General features: G+C 36.4%; 1 protein-coding gene across 14 annotated transcripts in view; it reads right to left on the bottom strand.

Moving 5' to 3' along the window:
• The window catches only part of dmd (dystrophin), a 726399-nt gene that overhangs the window by 482950 nt on the left and 215545 nt on the right, over nt 1–27904 (bottom strand). For all 14 annotated transcript variants that reach the window (XM_015364174.2, XM_015364177.2, XM_015364182.2 and 11 more), the window contains exon 8: nt 125–312. In XM_015364174.2, coding sequence (XP_015219660.1) covers nt 125–312 — 188 coding nt within the window. The remainder of the gene's footprint in view (nt 1–124; nt 313–27904) is intronic.

Genomic DNA, 27904 nt, shown 5'->3' with positions numbered 1-27904 from the left:
TTTTCCATACCTGTATGGGATTCTGACTACGGCGAGGGGGAATAATGTTGTCCATTTTAAATCAGTGGGGAAAAAGTATACTTTTTTTTTCCAATAACTGCTAACATGAAAAAGGAAGCCTCACCTGCTGGGAATAGCGCTGTTCATGCTGATGCTGGATCTGAATATGTTCCTCCTGAGTGACCTTTGTGTGCCGGGGCAGTGTTTCAACTTCTTGGATGGCTTCAATGGTTACTTGCTGGGGCAGGACTTGGAAGAGTGAGGTGACATACATGATGATGGACTTTTTGTCTGGGTGCGGAGTTGCAACATCTGTTGAAGAAGAAAGCAGGAGAAAAGCGCTTGAGAACATGGGCCTGGCACAAAGAGCACAAATCTTTTCACCTGTGTGGGCCAATCAAGCTTGCAGGACAGAGACACTCATAATAAGCACAGCGAATTGTAGAGGCGAGTTCTCCAGAGACTCATTAAAACTAGGTGTAAGCTGCTCTAACTCATCCTTGCCACTCTGCATGTTAATGAGACTGAGGCTATTTTTAAATCAGTACTTATTGCCCCATTCAAGCAAATCAAGATCCATAATAATCCTTCTAGGTAGGAAGTCCTTTTATAAATCATTAGTCTTGATTAGGTAGTCTGTCATCACTGCAGAGTTTAATTTTAGGAAAGGTGATGAAGCACTTTGCCAGCCATATACAGTGTCAGTAGAATCAAGCTTTTTAACCTTTTTTTCCAAGTAAATACATGCAAAATACATGTACAAATGTTTACAAACAAGTTACTGAAACAAGACCTATAAAATATATATATACAGTATATGTTATGATTTATAACAGCGAGATGGAACTGTACCTATTTACAATAAGGAAATGACTAACGATAATTAATCTAAATTTTGACATCCTCTGCAGCCTGGTACCTGGATACAATTATAACCTCATCCCATCACCTTTATGCAAGTATTAAGCTCACCACATGAATACAGGAGGGATGAAGATTTGATGTTTGCCAGGCTTGAAACTTCTCATAAAATTGCTTTGCATGTTTCCATAATGTAGTATACATAATGTCTTTAATTATAATTAAAAGTTAAGTGCATAATGTAAATTTGAACTTTCATGTTAGATCAAGTTCAGCTTCAGTATTTTACAAACTCTAAAGCCTCTAACAATGTTTCATATTTGTAATTTTATTTGTTTGAGTTGCTCTGGTTTTATATCTAATAAACCTTCTTTTCTATACACAAACACATAGACAAACATAAATGTCCCAAACTGCACTTTTGTACAAAGGCATTGATAAATGGGGCTTCTTATACCATATTTGAAAGACATGAGCTCTAGTGTAGTCCATGTCTTTTGCAAAGAGAAGGACAGAAAAGTCACAATATCAGTTTTTCATGTTTTAACTAGGTTTCTGTTATTATACTTATATACTGTAAGTACTACTTATAACACATAGCTAAGTTTTTGTACTGAAAATACGTACATATCTATTCATTTCTTTACTTCTAACACACTGCAATTATTCAATTAACATTTTGAATCGAAGGCAATAGATGTTTGGTGGAGAGATTATGTCAAAGACATAAGGATAAATGAGTATTCACAAAAAAAGTGATAATGTACCATAGGGAGGCTTCAGGTAGATTAGCTACTGATTAAAACTGTAAAACGTCTGCTCTGTCAGTCCTCATTAAGAAAATGGACTGTTGCAATTTTGACTCTGGTGTTAAACCTTGAGCTTTAGCAAAGTACCTTTACTGCCACATTCACATAGCTTCTGTTCCCAGGTGTCTCCCTTTCCACATCAGAACTAACCCTAATCACATCAAACTGCCTTTCCAATTTAATAAATGAGCCATTCAATAAACACAATAGCAGCTGAGCACTGAATCTAGTAAAGAACATGTATATCTGTGTGGTCTTAGATCATTTTTGTTTTCCAGAAATTGCAAAATAGCTGCTTCTCACATAAAGCTGTGTGTGTTCCATATAATCCCTTATGAACACACATTATAGCGTTTATAACATGAATACCTAAAGTACATCTATGGGTTCAGATTATGCTATATCTCACAGCTTTTTTTATATTTATCAGGATTTACGTTCTGCCTTGTCAGCATTCAGGAAGCTGCCAACAAACTCCTGGAGAGGAATTTCCATCAACCTCTAACTTTCTTTTTTAGTGTCATTTCTTTTTTATATCATACTAAAGGAGTAAGAACTGCTGTCTTAGCCTCTCAGAAGTATCCCTTATCTCTGCTGCCAGTCCATGATTTCTAAAATCAATTTTTCAATTTGACTATGTTAGGGGATTATTTCCTTAAACCTTGTTTTCATGCAACTGAACATGTTTGGCTGTGTACTGTATCATTGTATTTATTTGTTTTATATTCCACTGTTGTTCTTTCACAGTCTAACAGAAAAATAAAACTGTAATTTAATTAAAAAACAGTAATCCCAAAAGTAAATACATACTGTATGTAAACAGTTCACATCACCATGCCTTCAACATTTGGCTTCAATTTAAAATTGCCCGACCCTTTTATGATGTTCTGTTCTCCTTGTTAAATGTGATGCTACTCATGTGGAAGAGGTACCCCAGAAAAAAATGGGTTCCCTGACCACCCCAGAAGGCTGAATGAAAGCAATTAATTTGCTTAAAAACATCTGCAAATCAAGCCACCGTAAAACAAAATAAATAAGGCCATCATGCACAACAAGAGTCTAAGACATCACCGATGGCACAGATTCCACCAGGAATCAGACATTTGACAACAAGATCTATTGCTTTTTACCCCACATTTCAACAGAAGGAGGGAATAAATGGACTTTGATTGTTTTGTAAAGGTAATAAATGGCATACAAAGTGGGTTTATCGAAGGTCTTGCTAGAAACAGCATAGAAATCAAGGGCTCAAACTGGACCACCAGCTTCACATCACTGCCTTTACTCTGTAGATCTGTGTAGCCCTGTGAGAACAATAAACCTGGGGCATGTGGGGGGGGCACAGGACAGACGAGAAAAGTAAGAAATGCAACTAGTGCCAAGTCAAAAAAGAGCACAGTTAATAAAAACAAAGAAGTGGATTTCCACGAGTCTGCCAGCTCAAGAAAAAGAGAGGGGTTCCAAAATAATTCAAAAAAGCACTCTCAGATTGCCTAAAAATCGCAAAACAATCAGGAAACTCAGTATAAAAGAAGGTGAAAGAAAATGGTACCAAAGTATGAGGCTCAACATATTTGCAGCAGTAATTTCATAGGCTTCCATTAAGTGTAATATTGTGCTTGTTAATGAAAGTTGTTCCTTGAACAGCCCAGATACTGTACAGTACATGCAAGGCACACAGAAAGAAATGAATGTTTTATATGATTAAGCCAGTTTCTGCTGTGATCTATCTACTTGAGAATTTCAGCATAAAAGGCTTGCAAACATTTAAAACCAAGCATCGATGGATGAGGATCTTTTATTGATATTGTCTTATTTATACTGTATATAAAAGTTTCTATGAAACTAGTTATATTCAATCTGTATAATCAAATACAAGTGAGGCTGCAGAATTACTACCAGCTGTTTACACAGAACAGTGATTCAAACTGTATTTTCCCAGTATTTTATATATCACTAACTGCAGACCACATTAATAAAACTAAGCCATCTGGAAAATTAATTATTCAGAACTCAAATGAATTAACATCATACCCATTCAGGTCATGAACTGTAGATGTGTGATACTGTCACTTGGGAATGATTGCTATACCAGGATAATTTCAGACAGCTTCCATTTATATCATTACAGTACACTATATCCTTATTCTTCACTTTACTCCGTAGTCTCTGAAGTGTTTGGTTTTTCTTTCAAATTCTATTGATCACCGATCAAATAGTGAGCTATAATAGAAGTAATCAATAGTAGTCGGTAAATAGTCAACAGTAGTCTGGTAAATACGGAACTCTACAAGGTATGAAAGCATGACCTGTTTAACTGCAGTACTGCACATGTTTAGTCCAAACAATAATTACCGAAATAGAGTGTGCAATGAAAAAGTGTGGCATAAAAGGGTTGATGTGGTGCAACATTACATCTCCTCAAGGATTATTTTATGTGTAATTAAAAACAGTCAAATTAACGGAAAATGCTTTTCAGAACTACATTCTTTGTTTCTGACTTAGTTTAGGTTTAAGCTGCTGTATTTGCTCCAAGTGAAGTTCTCTGAAGTCGGAGAACAAACTCTTTCCAACACCCCTGTTCAAACTGGACCTTCTTGTGCTTTTCATTTGTGTCCTCCGTTTCATGTTACACTTTTGTGTTACCTCAGGTCACCTTAGTCTTCCCTGTTCAAGACTAATAGATTCAGTCATATCCTGACAGAGAAGCGCCTGGTAAGGTATCTGGTCACACTTTCGACTGATTACAGAGCAACAATACACTCTTCATATCCCAGTGACCAAAATTATACACGACTTTATAAATGACACGGTGTTATAAGATGGTACATAATACATTAAAGCAAATAATATCAACATTTTTATCAGAGTTTGGAGTGGGGAGCTGTGTCCGTGCTCGGGTTTCAAAGGAACAACTAAGAGGTTAATTGTGTGCCGAAAAAAGGAAAAACATACAATGTCTCAGCTGTGAAGCCTTCTTCAGATCATACAGTTGAAACATAGCTATTAGTCTAATAGAAAATCCCATTGTGAATACTTTGGGGCAGTTTGAAAAGATGGGTATCAGTATCATTAATAATAATTAAAGTCCTTGCATTTACATACAGTGGCAATTTTCCCAGAGGATATCAAAGTACTTCACAGCTAGGAGGGAACCCACTTCATTCATCATTGAAGTGAAGTACTCTCTTGGATGATGCACAGCCAAAGGCGTCATCTTTTCAAAATTATTGGGGGTGCTCATCTTAAAATGTACTTTAACAAAGCCCTTCTTTGCCCTCTCATTACCTTCATTAAGGGAAAGAAATGACACAGCAGTCATTCTGTGCGGACACCTTTTCAGACCAAGAGCCAGTTACTAATGATTATGATCTTTTAATACGTAGGTTTTTAAACAATCAGATAATGACTAGGAAGTTCATAATATCTAGCATTGCGCAAACTGTGGTAATCTGGTAATCTCCCAAACCTACCTGTACATACAGTACAGTACAAAGCGAAAATGCATTCACCCCTACTATAAAAATAATATGATCAAAAACATTGGAACTGCCTGAACATACATAGCACCCACTATCAGCCCAAATGAAAAGCAGAACAGACAAAAAAGTGAGAAATAATAGTTTCACCATTCGAAACATATGGGAAAATGTAGGTGAGCCACTTTCTGCAAAATGGTGCTATTACTTTAGGAACACTAACAGAAACATTCATACTCCAATTACTTCTGGGAGAATGTGTCTATGGCTAAATCATTTGGCAGTAAGTTCATGGATTCTCACAGATGTTATAAAAAATATAGGCCAGACAAAGAAATGGTGCAAGAAGAGTCTGTTTACTAAAACTGGTCTGAGCAAGAACAATATCTCTGAAACAAAAAGACAAGCATTAAACACAAACATACTGCAGTTTCTCCAAGAAATTTGCTACTAGCAGTTTAAAAACGACAAGCATTGAACCACTGAGGCTGTACAGTATAACAAAACTCCACAGGACTAGCCTGCAATACCATAAGTGCCAGGCTTAATACTCTAATACTCTACCAGACAGACACACAAGTACAAAAGTGTGGATCCTCAACAGGTAAGACAAAAACAAAACCAATATACTATATAAAGCAGATAGAATTATCAACATTTTTCACAATAATAAGAACAAGAGAAATGCGAGATACAGTATATTGTCATTGTTCTGGGCTGACAAAGATAACAGAAGAGTAAATAAATTGTAGAGAAAAGGAGACAAAATCCTTCACTGCAGAATTATTTTATTAAGCCACAATCTGATCACTATACACAAAAAAATCTTATTGGGGCTGCCTTGACAAAATTATCAATATATATATACTGTACTGTACACCACACCAGGGGTTCTGAAGTCTGGATCACATGATTTGGAATTCAGCTGTTTTCTACACCTATCTACAGTATGTTACTTTATACTCTCAACAGCTCAGGGTTGTGGAGAAGGGATACATTGAAACAGTTATCCTTAAGTGGATCAATTTGACATTCCTCCCTGGTGAAGCCGCTTGTAACTTAAGAAGACTTAAAAGACTTTACAAAAATCTGATGGATTCTGGACCTTGAGGACCAGAATTAGGAATCCCTACACTTAATCCTTCAACAGTGGAAACACCCTGAAACACTGAAGTTTGGAATGCCACCAGGTGGCACTGTTGAGCTCATTTAACTGTCAAATTATCTAGAAAATGTATTCGTATCATAACAGTTTGCTGATTTTCTCCCACAATTTCATTTATTCCAGACCCCTTCTACAGACTTCACACTCTGTGATTCTGGTTCATAGTCATTTTACACACAGTTTAACAGCTGACTCTGCTCTATTGTATGTGCTTCAAAATAACTACTGAAGAGGGAAAACCAGTATCCAAATTAAACAGTCACACAAAACATTTCAGTTTAATAGTCACTTACTTGTGCACTAGACAACAAAGACTGGAATGTGTAACAGAACATGCTGTATCACACAATTAACCGTTTCCAGCTCAGGACACAGTAGCAATTTTAATAGTCTCTTCAAGCTTTACACATTAAAAGGGCTGGGTTCATACCTAAGCCACATAAAAAACTGAAACACAACCATACATTACTAGACAGAGCTGGTATATTTCTAAAATAAGCAGACAATATCAGTTCTACAGTACATGAAATCTGAAGTATTCACTCTTCCCAAAAAATGCGATGTTTACCAGTAGGGAAACATTGTGTTTCTAAATATTTTGTATTCGCTGAGAGCTTTTCATTTCACTCTAAACATGGATCATAAATGGGGCCAGGATGTTTCAGTTTCAGAATAATTCTGATATTATGTAGCAAAAATATCGTATCTTAGGTTAGACAAAACATCACATTTAAAAGAACCACCTCAGCAATTCATAATGATCCACATTCAAACTCTAAAGCACTGCCATGTCTAGAGATGAGCAGGCATTTTTTGTTCCACAACAACTGCCTGGGAAAGAGTCTAGGCCACTTCAAGACTTTATGTGATGACCACTTTTTGAAACTGTACGGGTGAATTAATCGTTTTCGATAAAGTTGACTATCAAACATTTCTTTAAAATACAAAAGCAAAAACTATGTTTGTGTTCTACATGAAACATGCTTGCTAATTAAAGCTTTTATTCCCCATGATCTACAGTATCATTTTGTTCATTTCTGGGAAAGAATCCAATCAGCAGCAGAGCACGCTGTTCAACTGTAGTGTTGTCTAAAAAGTACTGGGGAGGGTTAAGATCTCTCAAATGTAATTTTGCTCCATAGGAAATTGTTGTCACCCATTCAGCAATTTTCTTACAGCATCTTCCAATTCAAGGTCACAGTGGAGTTGGCAGGCAACAGGCACAACGCAGGATACACCCTGGATGGGATGCCAGTCCATTGCAGAGCACCCACAGATACTGTCCACACACATCAGGACCACATTTCCAAGAATCTGATTATCCCATCTATCAATTTTTTGGGACTTGGGAGGTTGGTTTTGGGAGAAAACTCACATGAACCCACAATTATGTTCTCCCCCGCATGGAGAACATAAAAACTAAAGACAAAGAGCACCCCAGAAACTGAACCCAGGTCCCCAGCTGTGCAAACCAGCACTACTAGTCACTGCGCCACCATGCCACCTGGATGTTGTCAAACAGTACTTGTTGAAATTCCCCTCTTCCTTCCTTCACCCTCACAACTCTTATTTTTCAGGGATTTATAAAGTCAAAGATAAAAATCACACAGTCTTTGATAATTATCTGTAGCCTTAAGAAAATATTAACTGAACATCTGAAATTTCCATGAACGATTACATATTTTTAACAAAGGAAAACTCAATATGTATTACAGAGATACGTGCACCAGATTAGTTTTGCATTTTAGGCTTTGAACACCTTAAAATGAGATAACTGAAGTACATTATGCCATTTTAAACAGCTAATATTTTACTGTATGAAGCAAAAGCATACGATTATTCTTGGTACGCTCCACATTTGTTTTTTGAATAGGAACATTGAGATTAACATTGTCATTTTTAATCTAAAATGTACATTTTGCTTGGTTTGCATTTTCACTAAATCAAACACAGAGCCTTTTTTTAACATGGATGATGAGCTGCAAGGCACAATTTTAGCTGTTAAGTGACACACTGTAATTTGTACTGCTCAGCAGGCAGCTTTTTTTTTAGTTATGCACACATACGAATAATTCAGTATTCAAAAATAACGAGATTATATGCGGTGCAGGATTCCCATGAGTAGTAGTGTTGCTGTTGGGACATTTGCACATCAAACACTCCACAGTCTGGTGAACTGAAGCAATCCAGCATAGTTCCTGGCTTTATTGATGAAACAAAACACTGTACATGAAAAAAAAAGAAAACCTGCCTACAGACATGGCAGCTAAGCCAATTCCTGAGCCTAAAAATCCAAACATAAAGTATTAATTACACTCACAATGTTGATACCACTACCTGTTTTCTGTCAGGTCTAGCTACTGTATAGCTAATGAACTTTAAAGAACCCTTTTTATGCAAAAGCCCAAAAGCCTGTAAACAAGTTGACATTCCAACACAATTAATTATTTCATTACAGGTAAGCTATGTACACAACAGTTGTTGACTTAAAAGCCAGTTTAGTGTCCCCAGGAGGCAGCCCCACAGTCATTACAGCCCCAGAGTCCCCTCCAACAATGGCAATGAGTTCTTACACATTCTGTTACAGCTAGTAAAGAAAATAAAAAAAACGAGCGTAGAACTCACATTGGAAGAGGAATTTAGAATTATAGTTAAGGAATCACAAGGCTTTTAATAGGAGGATAACATTCAGAGGCTTGGATATTACAGTAACTTTCAAGTCACCAGAGTGGATGTCCAGAGAGAGGACATTGTTCGGACGAGCCCTGTGCTATAGCTGGGAGGTTGCTGGATAGAATCCAAGCTTTGCCATCAAATGCCTGAGCACCACAGTTTTGGAGGTCGAAGGTTGGGATGTCCCTGACTAACCTCATACCTGCAGCAGGCAAGAGGCCTGTAAACTGGACATTGCTCCTGTGCCTGTCCTCCTGTTGTCACCAAATCCGTACTTTTTACCATGCACCGAGCACATTTTCAAATTCAAAAAAAGAAAAATAACAAGTTTTGTACAGCAATTGTGATGTCTTGGGGGGGTTGTTTTTTACCATGTTTGTACCATGGATTGAGATATTAAAACAATGGTTTACTTTTGTCAATTGTTTTAATAATAATAATGAGGATGATGATGAGGATGATGCCTTACACTTATACAGGGTATAGCACTTTTCTGAACACTCCCCTGAAAGCTCTTTACAGGAACTGGGGATCCCCTCCACCACCACCAGTGTGCAGCCCCACCTGGATGATGCAACAGTACACTCCCCACACACACCAGCTCTCAGTGGGGAGGAGACCAGAGTGATGAAGCCAGTTCAGAGAGGGGGATTATAAGAAGGCCATGATTGGTAAAGGCCAATGGAAAAGAAGGGTAACACCGCTACTCTTTTCGAGAAACACCCTGGCAGCTTTTATGACCACAGCGAGTCAGAACCTTGGTTTTACGTCTTATCTGAAGGATGGCGCCTTTTTACAGTACAGTGTCCCCGTCGCTATACTGAAGCATTAGGACCCACACAAACCTTGGGGTGAGCGCCCCCTGCTGGCCCCACTAACACCTCTTCCAGCAGCAACCTTAGTTTTTCCCAGGAGGTCTCCCATCCAGGTACTGGCCAGGCTCACACCTGCTGGGCTCCAGTGGGCTGCCAGCTGGGAGTTGTAGGGTGACATGGCTGCTAGCTTCTCTTTTCCCTGTTCTCTTAGGACCAAGCACTTCCCATTCACAGTTGACTTTATCAGTTTTCCTTTTCCCCATACATGCTTCCACCAAACTGGTCCTGGTCTCCTGGAGCTGTGTTTGGTGGGCTTTTTTACACACTATCCTTCAGGGACACTGGGAAGCAGCTGGACTAAATCGGCCCAGCGCAGCCTGTTATCCCCACAGCTTCCTTGTGCTCGTAGTTCCAGTTTACAGGCTTTAGCTAAAAACTACAAATGTTGTCATGGCAAAGTTGTAAGGGGTATAAGCTTTTTCTTATCCATAGTATACCCCTTCTATTCCCTTCCCCCCTATACTGTGACACTATATACTGTAGCAGTAGCACTAAATAGTACCTTTCAACAAACCTTGAAAAAGAAATGGGAGGAGGAATACTGATAACAATTGGCTTGACATACCAATTTGCTGGATATCCAATTTAACTGGATAATTTAGCCCAATAAATGGCATCAGGCATCCATCTCTGAGATAAACCACTTTGGAATGATTGCCCATTTCATTCCCTTGATCTGAGTTCAACTGGCAGTAGTTTTTATTTGCAGGGAGTCCCTAAAAATAGACATTTTTATATAGGAGAATGTTGATTTTTTTTTACTTTAAGGTATATTACCTGCTCCGCTGGAGCAAAGCAGTTCTTTTTAATTGCTCCAGAATAATAATTACACATTGAAAAAAAAATCAAAATGATTAAATGAGTATTTGAACCACTCTCTTACACCATCTCAAACTCTCACTAACTCTACCTTAAAAATATAGTGTTATGATTATTCAGCTGGAAATCTTCCTTTTGTTTGACCCTTGGAAATCTCCATTTACTCTCTGTCAACAGCATCAGTCATACAACAGAACTGCGCTCACATATTCCATTTAGGAACTAGTATTACAATCCATCCAGCCACAGAGGGATGCAGATGTGGGCACGATGCCAGTTGTAATGGTTTAATTCTCACATTGCAAAGGGATCTAGTATTTCTCATTACACAGTGCCTGTCGAAGAATTAGACCTTTCTTTCACAGGCTTACGCTATACTAATTTTAATCGTCTGATTTTAGACGTAAAAAGCAAGTGCTGCCGAAAGACAAACACATTCGTTTGTCATGAGTTCAGAGCTCGCATGAATCAGCATATCCTTAAATCCTATTACATGCTAAGCTGAGGTCTGCATTCTAAATCTGCCAGGGATGTCCTTCCCTGCTGGCATTTCTGAAGCTCTTCGAGTTCATAAGGATATATGTGCCGAATGCTTGCATAAACATGATTATCACATTGCTCTGCAAAAAACGGAATGACTTATCAAAAGAAGAATGGTTTCATTTGGGCAGTAAGCAGCTTGCTGGAACATCTCATTAAGAGACTTTATAACAAATGGCAATGAACTAAATGCAGTCAATTTTATTCGACAGAATCTCACTCTGCTGAACGCCTCACTTTATTATTTACTCCCCTTTTGACTCAGCCAGCCAATTAAATTAGCAATCGCTGTATCTTTTTGGAGAAAATGCTGTATAAGGTTTCGACTCAAGAATCTCCTGAATCCCAATGTTCATTCACTCCACATGCGTGCGATTTCAATGACTTAATCAAAGTGAAGCCAATCCATTATTTCATCCTTTTGCAGTCGCTTCTATAGTTCGCTAGTCTTTTGTTTTTTTCCACTCCCTTCCATTTATTGTTCTATTTTATATTTAATTAATATACATTTTTCTATTCTTTGATTGCCACATTGTAATAAGGTGTTATTGCTTATTTCTTATCAGCATATGATATTTTTCTCATTTGAATGTCACTTCGATTGCGGTATGAGAAGGTCACATTCACCACCAAAAAGGAAATTTCCAGAAATAGACTAGAATAGATAGTAGTATACTGTAGATAGTAGAATAGACTGCTGTTGCAAAAGATCACTTTTGCTTTCTGTCATAGTCAAAGCCACATAATGCAATTAAACAACACTTAAAATAACACAAGTAAGTTTAATATTAACAGAGTCTTTCTGAAAAAAAATATGCGTCTTATGCTCCACATGAGTTAAATGGACTAAATTTCCTTCTCTAGTTTTGAACATTTCCTATTGTTTTATGCTTCCAAATAGTTTCCTAAAATCCATGTGTTGATTGGCTATAAATTCCTACAAACTGTGTCCATGATCAGCTAATAAAGTTTGAGATATCCCAGAACTGTGAGTAGCTTCTCCCACCCTTAAGACAATATTTGAAATGCTAGACACATTATCCTTTAATACTGTACATATTGTACCAAGCTTTATATTTTACTGGTCAGGAACCAAAAGGGCAAGGCAACAGAGCTTTACTGATGGTCACTTAATATCACACTACTGATAAAAAAATACATTCCGCATACAGAGACCCATAAATCAAACTTGACGTGAATTTGGCAAGAAAATGTAATTCCAAACTATACTATCAAAGGCACCAAGATGTGTACTGTGTGTGATCTTACAAGATGTGCAAGATCTCAGCTGTGAGACCATAAGTCTAATATGAAAAAGAGAAGTAGTTAGAGCACATTCTTATTAACGTTACTAGGCTGTACCTGCTGACTGCTAGTTTGAAAAAAACACAAAGTCATTCATAGTCATAACTATGTAATAATGGCAAAGGTATTCTAATTCTGAAAATGACATTGTATGCCAAAGGGGGACTGGGACCATGTTGCACACCTGTCTCCTGGATTATTCTTACACTAATTATAATTAATAATAATTCCTTACACTTATATACAGTAGGGCTTTTCTGGACACTCCACTCCAAGCGCTTTACAAGTGATGGGGACTCCCCTCCACCACCACCAGTGTGCAGCCTCACCTGGATGATGCGACGGCAGCCATAGTGCACCGGTACTCTCCTCACACACAAGCTCTCAGTGGGGAGGAGAACAGGGCGATGAAGCCAGTTCAGAGATGGGGATTATTAGGAGGCCATGATTGATAAAGGGCAGGTGGGAATTTGGCCAGGACATCAGGGTAGCACCTCTGATTTTGTAGCACTCTTTTTGAGAAACACCCTGGGATTTTTAATGACCATAGAGAGTCAGGACCTCGGTTTTACCGAAGGACGGTGCCTTTTTTATAGAATAGAGTCCCCAATACTATATTGGGGTATTAGGACCCACACAGGACGTAGGATGAGCGCCCCCTGCTGGCCCCACTAACACCTCTTCCAGCAGCAACCTTAGTTTTCCCAGGAGTCTCCCATCCAGGTACTGACCAGGCTCACACCTGCTTAATGTCAGTGGGTTGTCAGTTGTGAGTTGCAGGATGATATGGCTGCTTGCTAATACCCAATGCTAGACTAATACCCAATGTTTTATCCAAAAGGTCTAGGAGACACATGAGACAAAGGTGTCTCATGACAACGTTTTTACAGTCTCTGATCACGCTTAAACAGTTACCATTGTTAAACATACACAGAGGCCCTTAATTCCTTTCAGGCTTCAGAAAAGGTCAGGAGTGAGGCCCACAGATAATGCTGGGACTTACAGCAGTGCTGTACCACAAGCCTATGAATAAACATGAGGTTGATCTTTGTAAAAGTTTCTATTCTTTCTGATGAGCAACAAGAACTGCTTCAGAAAACTGGTACAATTGATGCAGCAACAGATTTTTTTTAAATAAAGGGACATGAGGAACACCAAACAAGTTTATGATGCACTTCTTTTTCTAATAACTCAAAATATGCAATGTTGCCAATGTTAGATTAAGTATATAGTGCACAATGCAAAAATGAAACATGATCTGAGGACACATTTCTCAGTTTTCTTTAATGTAAATGTCAGCTGCTGCAAAAAAAATCTAGAGGTATTGGCAATGTAATATAAAAAATAAACATTTCTGCATAAAGATTATTAATGATAGTGTTATTGTCTATTATGTCTATTATACTGTATGATAGTGATAGTGTTATGTATATTATGTCTGTTATTGTCTATTATATAATATATGATTTACTATTGTTGTTGATGATTACTGATGATAACTTGCAGCATGAGAGATGATTTTGTCTTGTGTTCTACACACTTAAACAGCAGCACACTATAATATATAGTACATGAACTGCAGTTCACCACTTTTCTTACTGTTTTGTTAAGATGGAGCTCAATTCCCACACTGACTGGAAACCCACAGATCAAACTATTTTTTTTTACAGACACAAGCAGCATAAAGTAGCACTACCATAAAGTCACCTTTTATAATGCTACTGTAGCAACATCACCTTCCACAATTAGGATCATGTTACAGTAAGTGATCTTTATGCACTTACCTCTTGTAACATCAGTTGTGGGGTTTTTGTGCTCATCATTGAATTTCATCATGGTAAATCAACTATTAAGCATATTTCCATACAAAACTCCCAGACTTTGAAAGCCAGAATAAAGTTTCTGTGCTGGGACTTTTACTTTACATTGGCAGTCAGTCATCTTATTCACTAGTATACTGTATAAACCAGATGCATGATTAAAGGATTTAAAGAAATGTCTATACTTTCAGGCCTAAGGAACTAAACCTTTTTAGTGCTGAACTGACAAGGTTACAAGGAGACCTGATATGAGCTTTTAGAAACTTCAAAAGCATTGAAAAAAATGAAAAGACTATGTGAAAATTTTAAAACTGAGAACAGGAGGCCAAAGGTTTGTAGGAATATAGAACAAGCTAACCAGCCAAGTTGTTGAAGCTGATGCCCTGGCTACTTTTGAAAAATGGCTGGATGAGATCCTTGAATCACTTAACTACCACCAAATGGGTTAGGTCAAATGGCCAGCTCTCAAGCGTTGCAAAAATAAATAAAAGCATAGATAGGAGGCAATATATTCTGCTTATAATGAAAGCAATGCCTTTGTGCCATTAATATAGTGGCTCACCTCACCAGCGGGGAAGTCCCGCTAGACACAAGAAAGAAAAAGACCCACAATTTCACCTTGTGCACCACAAAATAGTTCACTTTCATTTCCAAGACAATTTACCAGCCAATGGGATATCACTGCCCCCACGGGCACCTCTATCCCACCACAAGCCCAGTTGGTTTCATGTCTTAACTTCTGTACTACAGCCCTGCAGTGGGATTGATGCATGAACCAAATTTACTCTACCACAGGTGGGTGTGGGTGGTTAGATATTACTAAGAACTTTCTTATTGTTTGGTAAGAGTGCACTGATAGCACACCATTAGGAAGCAACATCCTCAGTCTACAAGTAACCAATCATACAATCAGAACGATCACAACATAGAAGTTGCAATTCAGTACAATTTGTTCATAACAACGCCGACGTTCGCCTGGCAGAATTCAGTCAATATGAAGTCTGTGTATGAATTATAAGTAGCTCTTGCATCTTACAGCACCTGGGAGACGACATAGTCTACAACCTTTATTTCCACCTTTTGTGTATACAAAGTCAGCAACTACAGAAAGTTGTTTTCAGGCAAACTGTCTTGATTTCTCTCCAAAAGGTATCAAAATGTCCCTTGAACATGTTGGAAAGTAAATTGGGCCAGGAAAAGAAAAAAAAATCTCTTAGGAGATTTGTAGATGAAATACAACTCTGACAGATTACAACTCTTTCCAGATAATGTGGCTGTGAAAAGATTCACTAAAAAAGGATTTACAGGAAGAAGACAAATATAGATAAAATAGTATGACAGTGGTTAAACTCAGTCTGGATTACTCTTATACTGGTACATATATTGTCGAGACAAAACCTGCTTTGTTCACAAAAAAATCTATACTGAATAATATTAATTATGTTAAGGAAGTGGAAATCAGTTTAAAATCAAAAACTAAAATAAAAAGCCAGTAACACAAACCCAATTAGACACACCTCAATATGACTATAAGGTTAATCTTTCACAAAACAAAAACACTGTGGTGATTTTTTTCAGAAGATTCTTTATAATGTTTTAACTTATAAGTAATAAACTCCAGCACTTCTTAAATTGTTAAGTTGAAAATCAGTCATGATTTTGATTAGGAGTTTGTTTTCATTTAATGGTTGGCTTTAAGGCAATGTGCATGTTTTTTTGCACATGGTGAAAGTAATCCAAAAATGGTGTAATCCATTAGTGATAACAGCTGCTTTGGGTGAGTTACAAATTATCCTTATCCAATGAATAAATGACTCTCCAAAACAGAACTTTTCAGAAAGTTGCAGATAAGAAATCTTAATTCACCCTGTTAAATGCCTTTTCTCCATATAATGATACAATTATTGTGCTGATTTTTTTAAATGTAGATATCTCAAGGAGATTAAGGAGGCAGCGTGCCTGTTTGTGATTAATGCTGTTTGGACTGGATGGATCAGCAGTGGTGTAATAGATTCTATGTGAATTATTAAGGCTTTGCTTATTATTAAAACCCAAGATAAATAGAATCTTGGGTTTTATTAGGTTTTAAAAGAACAGAGATTAGGGATGTAGTCATATTAAGTTGAAAATATGATGTTACTTTTACTTATTTTACCACATTAATCAACAGTGGAGATATCATTTGCCAAAAATGTTAGTAGAATTCTAGAGGAAAACCATTTAGGTGACTTGTTGAATGCTAAAGATTGAATAGCCTTTTTAATTGCATTGTCCATAATCAGTAATAGGTCAGATTATTTTTTGCTATGTTTTTGGAGGTTTAAATTACTTAAAAAGGAATCAAAAGTATATGTGATTTTCCAATCTGATATACAGTATATAATTTATTTAAAAATGTTATGAAGGTATTATTTATGTCCTTCAGATTTTACATAATATTACCTTCTGAGTCTTATCACCGGTATAGTTGATTTCTTTTTATTTCACTTGAGCTCATTAGCCAAACATTTGCCATATTTTATGTTAGATTCATTATAGTATTAAAAAAAATGCTATAGACATTCTGAAGCTGAAATATTGCAGTTATAAATTCATTATATTGGAAACACATATTCAAGCGAAGTTCCTTCCCTAAAACTACAATGAGCATTCCATGATAAGATCTATTTCATCATAGACCAAAGATGATAGCACAAGTCAAGTTACTTTTATTTCCAGACTGATATACAGTAGCTGGCAAACCACATCTCTTGGGCTATATACAGTACAGACTAATGCCAGTAGTTTCTAAAGTACAGTATTTACAGAGTATGAATTTGAGCGTTGTATATTTAGAAATATATTGACTAGTTTCTGCATTCTGTTTATGTATTTTAATAAAATTTAAAGTAATAAATGTTGAAATATACAGTAGGTCTTACACCTGTAAAGTGAGACCTGTATTTACAGTACTTTGCTAAATCAACTTTTAATTAACTTTCATAAGGAGTTTGAAAAAAACAGGTTCTTAACTATAGCCATCTCTTAACAGAGCAAGATAAGTGATTCAAGCGTGATGGAAAATGTTGTGGTAAATTTGCTGTACTCAAACCTCCCAGTCTTAGGAACAATACAGGAAGGTGCTGAACGCAGATCACTGAATATTTTTCAGCCATGGTGAGATGTGTTACAAGGAATGAACAAATTCCTTATTTATACAGACAACATTTGTTTCAAATAATTAGACAAACCACTTTTAAGCAATCGCTGTATTAAACTGTATAATGATCTTGCCAGACATGTCTAAAAACCAGTGTGAGTGACAATAGTCCAAGAAAGTATTAAAAAAATCTTCTTTCACCATCTCTTTTGTAGACATGATAAATCTAAGAAAATATTCTGTGGATGTTTCTCTAGTTATGAGAATTCACAAGTCCATCTGTACAGTTGCCCAGTTCAGTCTGTTAAGTCTTTCATTGGTATTCAGTAGCCAGAGAATACACTACTCTATCATATCCATCTTAATCAATTTGGCACACATCACATGCTGACTGACCTAGATAAGTAGTACCTTGATGCCTTTGTCAACAGGATAGCATTTTGCTCACCAGAAATCTGTTTTGTAAGGAATGTGGACAGTGTTTACTTTTGCTTTGAGCTTCAGGTTTCTGATATTGTATGTACAGCAGTGAATGCCTAAAAATATATTTTCTGGTTTAAAAAAGTGAAACAAAACACTGTTTTACACAGAGTTTCAACACATTTTGACCTTCAGTAAGTACCCTCACATTTCACATTACTGTGTCTTAACGCCTGCATGTTACATTTGCCTCTCCAATTTAATATCCTATGCTGGACAGTTACAACCAAAGATTGATTAGCAAGTCTTTTGAAGAAGATAGTTCAACATTGTGTATTTAATACTGGTACCCTTTGATGTGCCTTAGCATATTGTTTCTAGTTCTCTAACTCCTTTAGTGGATAAAAAAAACACTTTGTCTTCACTAAAAGTTCCACCTCCACCTTAAAAGATCAAATAACAAAAAAATCTATTGATGTTTTAACAGGAGAATAGAAAGAACAAACATCAGTTTAAAATGGTATTATTACCTTGATATTTTCCTGTTCCTTTTCTATATTTTTACGAAAGGGATTGTAGATACAAGCATTTCATTGTATGAAGCACCTTTTGTAGTCTTTCTGAGTAGGACTGCCCTAAAAACAATAAAGGACTGGCTGGCAATCAGCAAGCTTTAATGAATCATTTAAGGGCATTGGACAGGTTAAACACTATGTGTAATGATTATTCCCGGAGAGAAATGGAAATGTAAAATTAAAAATAAACATAAAATGTTTATGTTCAGGTGGGTAGCTGCGTCAGCATGCGTAGGCTGCAAAGGAACAAGTAATAGGTTTATTCCATGCTGAAAAAAAGAAGAAAGAGAACACAACGTTTCGGCCGCGGAGCCTCCTTCAGGTTTGACACCTGAAGAAGGCTCCACGGCCGAAATGTTGTGTTCTCTTTCTTCTTTTTTTCAGCATGGAATAAATCTATTACTTGTTCCTTCATAAAATGTTTATGCTTTGTACTTCAATAAAGAACTTCTCAAAACTGGGAATTATAGTCAAGAAGGAATAACTTCAAATGTCCAAGCTAAGATACCTAATGTTTTATTATTAACATTAATTTTTCTGAATGACATCTTTATCTGAAGCAACCTCCATACAGTCAGTAGCATGTGTGCATCGTGCACTGTATAATGGAATTTTATTTATGGTGTGGTGATTTAAAGAGGAACAGCAGAAAGTGCTGAGAATTTATTTTCTTTTGTCATAGACAATTCTTTAAATCAATAAGTTGAATATGGGCAAGTAGGGAAAGTCAAGTATTCCTTTTTTTTGCATTATTTGAGTGTAGAACTTGACATTCCGTTACAAGCATGGTGGTTAAAAAAATGATTATGATATGGAATAACTGGAAATGAATCTCATGAACAGGAGAAGGTTTACAAAAAAGAGAAGGATATTCAGGTCATTTAGGATATTTGGTTGCTAGGATCGATTGATCCAAGCTTACAATCGATCTGTTTCTTGAAAGATGTCAACAGCTGCAACGACATGGCTGAGTAGCTCAGTCCAAAATACTTATTTCTGTACAGTATAAAGAACAGCCTTGTGTTCTCAGTTTTAAAATAATGAGTTTCCACTTGTGTTGTCTGGTTTGTGTTTCACTGTTGATCCTCAAGAATTCTATAATGCCATTGGCCTCACTTTTGTCAACATTGAAGAATCTGAATACTTTGATCAGGCCAGTTCCTAACTATCTTAGTTCAAGACTCTGGAAAAAGAATTGTATTAGTTAGTACAGGCCACTACTACAAACCAAGGTCACATGTTTTGGGATGCATCCAGTAGCAATCTTTTTTTTGTAATGTGTTAGCTATGTTTTACACAATATCCTTAATAAGCTCTTCTAATTCCCTAAACATTTTTCACTGAACTTGCCTTGATGCTAATTCTATGCAAAAAGTTTGGTCTTTTTATTACTTTACTTAAATTCACATCAAATCCTAATTATTTTTCATAGTTGGTATCTTCAAGCTCCGTGTCTCTCATCTTGCATTTATACAGGTACATACGTAGACCTACATCTGTTTTTTAGGGGAAGCAAAATAAGTTCCTTTCAGACTAAGAACATTGCTTCATTCATCCCATGAGAGCCAGTGGCAAAGGGTTTATCTTGAGAGAGTCAAACTGGACCCACATTATTTGAGTGATTTCTGTATGAATGCTGTCATTCTCATTTTTGTACTGTACCTCACAGTTCAAGTGTTGCTCAGGTAGAGATCACATTTTCACAAACTCCCGGGCAGCCTGGAAGATAATCCCCTGCTGCTGCAGCATCTTAATTCCTACTGCTAAACATTTAAAAAGCCAAAAAGCAGAATTGTCTCATGAAAGTACAGTACTACATACAGTATGCATTTTCTCAATTTTATACTTGGATGTGGACTGGATGAATAATTGATCAGGTCCTGTTAAACATTTGCACAGAAGCACAAGGTAAAACATCGGGACACTCTCACTGTGTTTGTTGTATTTAATGCAAGTAAATCATGTTACTTTATGTGCATCTATTGCAGTTACTGTGTTTGAGGAGCACATACTGATAAATGCTTCTGGTATTACCTGAGGAAGGAAAAATAGCTTGAAAGGCATAAGATTTCAATTGGAATACAGCTTAAAGACAGTCTGCATAAGGCATGAAAGATACTCATTAAAATCTTTTTTACATTTTAAAAGTTATAAACATCTGCACTAATGAAATGTATATACACAACCAGATTTCAGTGGCTTTAAACAAGCAGGCAGGACAAGTAGAATCACAAGTGGGATACGATGGTAACCACTAAGCAGATTTCTCTAAGATCGAAAGAGTTAATGGTAGCTTGATGTATATGGTAATAATATTTTTAAGAAAGAAAAATTGAATAAACATAAACATAGAGTAATAATAATTAAAACAATTTCCCCTGACACTGCCCGCAAGGCAGGTTTAAATGAGCCAACTATTTCCACATCTAGTCATTTGCATAAACATAATCATGGTTTTGAAATGCAAAGAGAAAAAAAAAACTAAAATGTGACCTGCTTCAATTTTTTTCTTCGGATGAATATTAATTAGAATCTGTCACCTGTAAGAACTTTCTGCTTTGCACATTTAAAATAAACATTGTTATTTCCTGGAAATTCATTACATATGCATCATAATGTATATTTAGAATTAGACATGTTCTCAGTTACAGCATAAAAGATAATGAGTGTTTGACTCAATGCAGCTCATATTAAAAAAAAAAACAATAATGCCAACAATTATAACAGGTCACTATTACTTAATTTACTGTGGAGCTATTATTTGCCTTATGAAGCATATGACTAGCATAATAAATCAAACTTGCTTTACCCAAATTGTAAGTTTCTCGCATAAATATTTCTGCTATAAGCATGTTTGTCTCCATGCAGACCTGTCTAAAATGAATTAAGTGTGAACTACTTTATAGGCAGTGATTTAACCACCTCACTAAGTCAGAAAGGTATTTTGATACGGTCTACACAGCAGCTGAGAGACAAATAAATGCACATTTATCATAAGGTGTTGTCGTTGGCCACTGAAGAGAACATAAATATGCAGCCTATTAGCAGTTTTATTGTATGGAACAAAATCAAGGATAAAGGCAACTGAAGCTGTTTACACTAAATTAGGATTAAATCATTGGCTTTTGTGTTGCACTATGTTTAACTGCAATACATATTATAGATATATTCATAGATATTTATTCCCTGTGGCACAACAGTTTTTTTTTTTCCAGGACAACTGCTAAGCATATCCCCTTTTATAAAACTCACACAGAATGGAAAATAATTAATCTATCCACCTTTCTTAGAACTATAAGGCTTGTGCTAGTGTTCAGTACTCAGTGCCGAAAACCCCAATCTGCTAGCAGAACGAAAATGAAAATAGCCGCTGCCTCCTTGAGATTATTTAACCAAGGATAATCAGTAAACAAATATTTAATCAAAAGATAGGAAGAGTGTAATAAGGTTCAGGGAGAGAAAAGTCCTTTCTTATCATTTGGAGATGACTCAAATGTGTCCTATTGCCTTTGAAGATCTCTGCAGCATCAGGCCTGTCAGTTCACCAGTAAGATCGCATCCTTTATGGGTTTTCTCTAATCTGTTTTTGTGTGTTCCATTAATTGAGAAAGAATCAAGAGTATTATAAGACTTACAAATCCTGTAATATTTTAGCATTATTTTGGCTTCAGGGATCCCAGCTGGATCCAGGAAAAGCGTATCTTCTGGAGATGACAATCTGAGCAACGTTTTCATTGTCACTAAATGGTTTAGAAAAGACAGACATGAGAAAGTCACCCCCGTTCATTCCTCTTTTCTCCTTTCCCTCTCTGAGCAAACCTTGCAGCTCACATTCGTTGTCTTGTAGTAGCCAACCAACAGGACTGTCCACGCTACTCCTGATAGGCTGATTTTAGAGATATCCTTATGAACACTAATTGGGTAATTGTCAGCTGTACATGACAGGTGCAGCTGGCAATTACTAGCAATTAAGCATGGCTATGCAAAACCTGTCTTTTTGCATTTCTAGAAAGAATCCATTAGAGACTGAGAGGTGCAGTCCACAGACATATAATCAGCAGAGCGACAGAAAAATAATCAAAATATTCCAGAGACTCACAAGAAGACCTCATCATAAGGATGGACCATATCTTTAAAATGAGTTTCAGGCTCCATGAGGACTTTGTAAGTCTTCATAACAGAAAAAAACCTGCTCACTACCAGTATACAGTACATAGTGTTACAATTGCAACTTTTAGGGTTTTGACAAACATTGATTTTAATGTTGGCAGGTGGGTATTGGAGCTTTGGAGCCACTTTACTATATGAATTAACTCTACTGCACATTGAAAAGCATTATTTCTGAAATTTCAATTACATTTAAAATGACAAGCATTTAATATTAGTACTGACCTATGAGCTTTAACATGCAGGACAATTAAGACTAAACTAGAGAATTGTCTTTGTAATAATATTATTCTAAAAGATAGTAAACTTGAATTTAGAAAACTAGTTAGAAAGTCGTTTATTGAATATGTTTGAATTCTTTGAACAAGCATCTGGAGTAATAGGAATAAACAGAACATGTGATATGAGATATTTAGATATTCAGATTTTTTTTAGTTCCTCATTAAAGATTAAATTCTTAATTTGCAGACAGAAGTCACTGAAGGTAATACATGTCTTTAGATCAGGAGATGGTTAATCAGAAATAAAATACACATGAGGTGTGAATGCACAAACCTGGTGTTATATCAGAGGAGTGCCACAGGGATCTGTACTAGTACCACTGCTCTTCCTAATTTAATCAATAATCTATCTTCTGCTATAGTTAATAAAATAGTCAGGTTTGTGGATAATACCATAACAGGAGGATTATCAAACATCATCAAAAGAAACTCAACAAGATTTAGACAAAATTCAAGATTAGGTCAACATCATGGCAGACTAAATGTAGATAAATGCAAAGCTACGGAAACGCATTGCTGCCACCAAGGGAAAAAAAATTCCCCCCTTATCTCATAATTACGAGATAGCAATGATTACTTCAGTGTGTAAAACCTGTTATGTTGTGCAATGAACACATCTAGAAGCCACCTTATAACATACAGGGTACCTGTCTTTTTTTGTGCAATATTTCGTACAATTTTAGTCCACAGTTACCGAAGAACCTTTAGTCCTTAGAAACCTTAGTCACATTCAGTCTTGAACACAGAGGATTACAAGGAAAACTACTGTTACTCAGGTTTTCAAACTAACCAAGAGGATTGACAAAGTCAGCACAATGGACTTCTTCAGAACCAGCAATGAAACACAAGCCAAGGACACAAGTGAAATCTACAGGGAACTGCATTTACAACTAAAACCAAAATGTTATGTTCTTAGATTCTATTTAGGCTCATGGTGGATACAACAGGTATTGATAACTTACAATAACTGTTTTACAGATCTGGCAATGTGAAATGTGTGACTTCTGATCTTTCTCAACAAAAACTATCTATAATTATTATACGGTAATATTAAAACATATCAATCTTGTCTGTTACAGTTAGAATAAACAGAATAACCTAAGTTTTATACTTATATTTCTAAGGTAAATTGCAAGGATAAACAAGTAGGTTTTTATTTCCCTTTCCAAAGCTGATATTCTATTGTTTTCAAAATGAGAGTGTTATTGTACAATATGTATACATAATAACTACTGTAATTAAGTAAAACTTTAAATATGCATGGTGCATTTTAGTTGTTAAATTGAATACTCATACATAAAGGCTAGATTAAGTTTTGCTGTTACATTAGATTCTTGATCCATAAGCTGCAAGATAGGCTGAATGATCTCAGTTCAATTGCAGGTTTTCTTATGTTCTTATATAGTTAGAGACAGTTTAGTACAAAGTGTACTGTCCTTGAACAGGTGTCCCCAGTGTTTACTTAATCAGATGCCTATTGAAGACCTGATTACTGTATCTATTTACCAGCTACAGCAAGGAATAAAGAGACAGATCTTCCTGCATTAATGTAGATAATATTTGGTTTTCTTTGTGATTTTTGTCAATTTCTACAGTTGTACAATGCTTTCCCATTATCTTTTTAGTTATGTTCAGCAAAGCTACTTAAAAGTTCCTGTAACTAATTCATGGTCTGTGCTATCTCTCAAAATGCAAAGGTCTTGTACTGTGTAATAACAAGAAGACAAAGTGGTATTATATTATTTGGAATGTCTTGGAACTAAATGTGGATCTCTAGGAATTTTTGTTCAGCCTACTCTCAGAAGTATTTGGGAAGAAAAAATGTATACATAGATGTAGGAATCGAAACAAAGAATACATTTCAGTGTAGGATTTATTTCTGTCCCTATAGATGTGGTCTATAATCCTCTATATGAAGTTTAATTTTAGAAAGAAACAAAGTACAACAACCTCCTAACACACTGGATTTGACATACAGTATGATTCTATACCTCCTTGTATTGATTTTTGCATTCTGTATTTGACATTTTTTAACTGTTAATTTGAACTCTGGAGGTGTTAAATGTGCAATAAGAAAAAGAATAAATTAAAGTCATAAGAACAGTAAAACTGAAGGTGATAAGGAAAACAATGAGTTTTGCCATTTGTTTTTTTCTTAGACTAGAAATTAAGATTTACATATTGGAATTGCAACCATTACATTTTATAACAGGCTTATGATTGGTGCCTCCCTGCTGTTTTTATGTACTTTATATGTTTATGTTCTACCTCTTTATTTACTTAATTGTCTCTCCACATTCGAAATTCAGAGACAACAGCTGTTCTAGACATCCTCCTGAAGCAATTGGACTTGTTCATTAATATGTTTTTAAGACATCCCTCTTCAACATGAGCTGAAGCAGACATGGGAGACACAAAGCTGCAGATTACAGCTGTAGATATGTGGCAAAAAGCAAAAGGGTTTAATTTGAAAACATATATGCATGCTGTATAAAATAGAAAAAGCAAATATACCGAATACAACCACCAGAAATATATCTTACAGGATCCTGGAAGTAAAAGAACTGGACCAAAGCTAAGCAAACAATGCTATGTGTCATGCCATAAAAACTGTCAACGGCGACTTACGCCACACTCTACAATTATCATTCAGCAGAGTGGCAAAGAAAACTCAAAGTCAAGATAAAACATTTAATACTGTAAAACAAGGCGGGGCTAGTGAGAAAACAAACTGCACTGAAAACCTCAAAATAGTATTTATGCAAACAGAACATTCGAGCACCTGAAAGTCCAAAGATGACACAAGGCCATCTGCATCTACAGCACATTATCTTACAGCCAATTCTCCCAAAAAACTCAAATATGAACCCCCCACTCCAGAAAGGGACCATTCAGAGTAGCCACCCAACCTAATCTGGATGTCTTTGAAAAAAAAGAGAAAAATGGAGTGCCAGATGGAAACCCACAAAAAACACAGGGAAATCAAGCGATCTTCACACAAACAGAATCCAGTCGGGGCCTCCATGAGATGTCAAGCAGTAGTGCTAACAACATACTGTACGTTCATGCCTTGTAGTTACGAAGTTACTGTATGATGTTTCTGTTAGCTCAGGGTCTTCTCTGAAGCTTGACCCACCAAAGAGGTGAGTATAAGCTTCCGGAGAAAGTCTCACGTTCTATAGCAACACTGCATCTTTCCTAATTCCAATGTAAGATACTGTATAGTGGATTCTTCCTGTTCAAAAAGAAGAGCACAATTTTAAACAACAGTCAGCAGTAGCCACTGACTACTGATCACCACCAAACACAAATAGCACTTTATTACAATGTAATTTTGGATGAACCATTTTGCTGGTGAAAATAAATACTTTTTTTCAACAAACATGAACACCTGAGAAGGACACCACAGACATGAATATACAGGGAACACTTATTAAACTATACAGTGTATTTTTCAGAGTTATATTTGACCTCAACAATGCATTCAAGATAGGTTTTTTATTTATTCTTTGACATTCAGTATACTGCAGTCTGCTTTCCACCTTTTTATAAATTCTACTAAATGGCAAGAAATCAAAGTGGTTAATTAGTTGACTTTTTGCCTCACTCAACTTGATGCCTGTCATGCCTGGGGCAACATTAAGAAGCATATGCCATGTGTAACTACAGTGCTCTGAAGCCTAAACCACATTGTCTGTAACAGTGTAAGAGTGGCATTTGCAATATTCATCAATGTTTTGTCTTGTTGAATGACATTTATATGCAGGCTGAATGACCCTAGTCAATGCAGTAAATCAGCAGTTCAGGATAAATCCTGCAGCCTTTATATTACTATAATATGTACATATATTTGTCATCAACCTAACAAATATAGTATAAACATTATTCCATTAGGGCAGAGCTGTGTAAGAACTGCCAGCAGAACATTTTGTCTCACAGTAACACACTCATCTGAACGCACATAGGTAACTATACATGGTGCTGAACTTTGCTTCCAAGATTGCATGCAGTATATTTAGCTGTACCTCCAGGCTACACTCCAATTCCACTATCTTGATTCCAAAAAGAAATACAAAATAAAATCAAAGTCATCTTGGCTTGCAGTATGAAATATGGCTGGTATACAATGGGAGCTGGAAACTTCACAACACAGTCAAAGAGATATGTGGATGAATTACCTATTGTTCCTTCCACATTGCAGAGACATAATAAACAAAGCTTTCAGAGAAAATGTAGTTAGTGGAAGAAAGGATGTACTGAAATGCTAGTGTGACCTCTGATGATAAATGTTTCATTCAGCCATGAGTGGGAATGAGCTGACTTTCAAACTGACCTCAATAGCATTTTTTGTGTGTGTTTAAACCGAAAATGTGTGTCTACCATGGAAGCATGTACAGTATCAATGGACATTTAAAAAATACTCAATAATGCACAAAAAATAAATTTGCTAGCGCACTTCTGGGAAGCTACAAGGCTGCCAATCAATAACATTTCTTAATTAGCAAAGCACAAGATGAATGTGCCCACCCCCTCAGGTGTCCAAGGAGCAAAATGTCATACAATTTTCAACTCAAATTCATTATATTTTTTTGTAAAATCCTTAATGGTAAAAACTATTTTACTTAGAAGGTACTGAAGAGCACAGACACACATCTGTCCCTGTACCTGCTGTGTACCACAGTTGCGAAGTACATTACAGTAAACCTCTAATCCAGAGACTGTTTTTGTCACTTTTCTAAATGAGAAGCGCTCTTAGGCTATGTGGATGATTCTGTTAAACCTTGTGTGTGTGATGGGTGAAGATCTCAGTGCCCCATCTGGGATTCGATCTTATTGGCACACAGGCTCTGAACACTCCCCAGACTGCGACCAACTCCGCCACACAGAAAGGTTCTGCACTGTGTAAAATTCAGAGTAAGGTGACATCAGTTCTGTAACTTCATGCACTGAGACCTACAGTATTACCGTGCACGTGA

Source organism: Lepisosteus oculatus, chromosome 15 (assembly GCF_040954835.1).
Source record: "Lepisosteus oculatus isolate fLepOcu1 chromosome 15, fLepOcu1.hap2, whole genome shotgun sequence".
In the NCBI taxonomy this organism is placed as follows: Eukaryota; Metazoa; Chordata; class Actinopteri; order Semionotiformes; family Lepisosteidae; genus Lepisosteus; species Lepisosteus oculatus.
The sequence above is the reverse complement of the archived record's forward strand: the minus strand, read 5'-3'. Positions and strand labels throughout refer to the sequence as shown.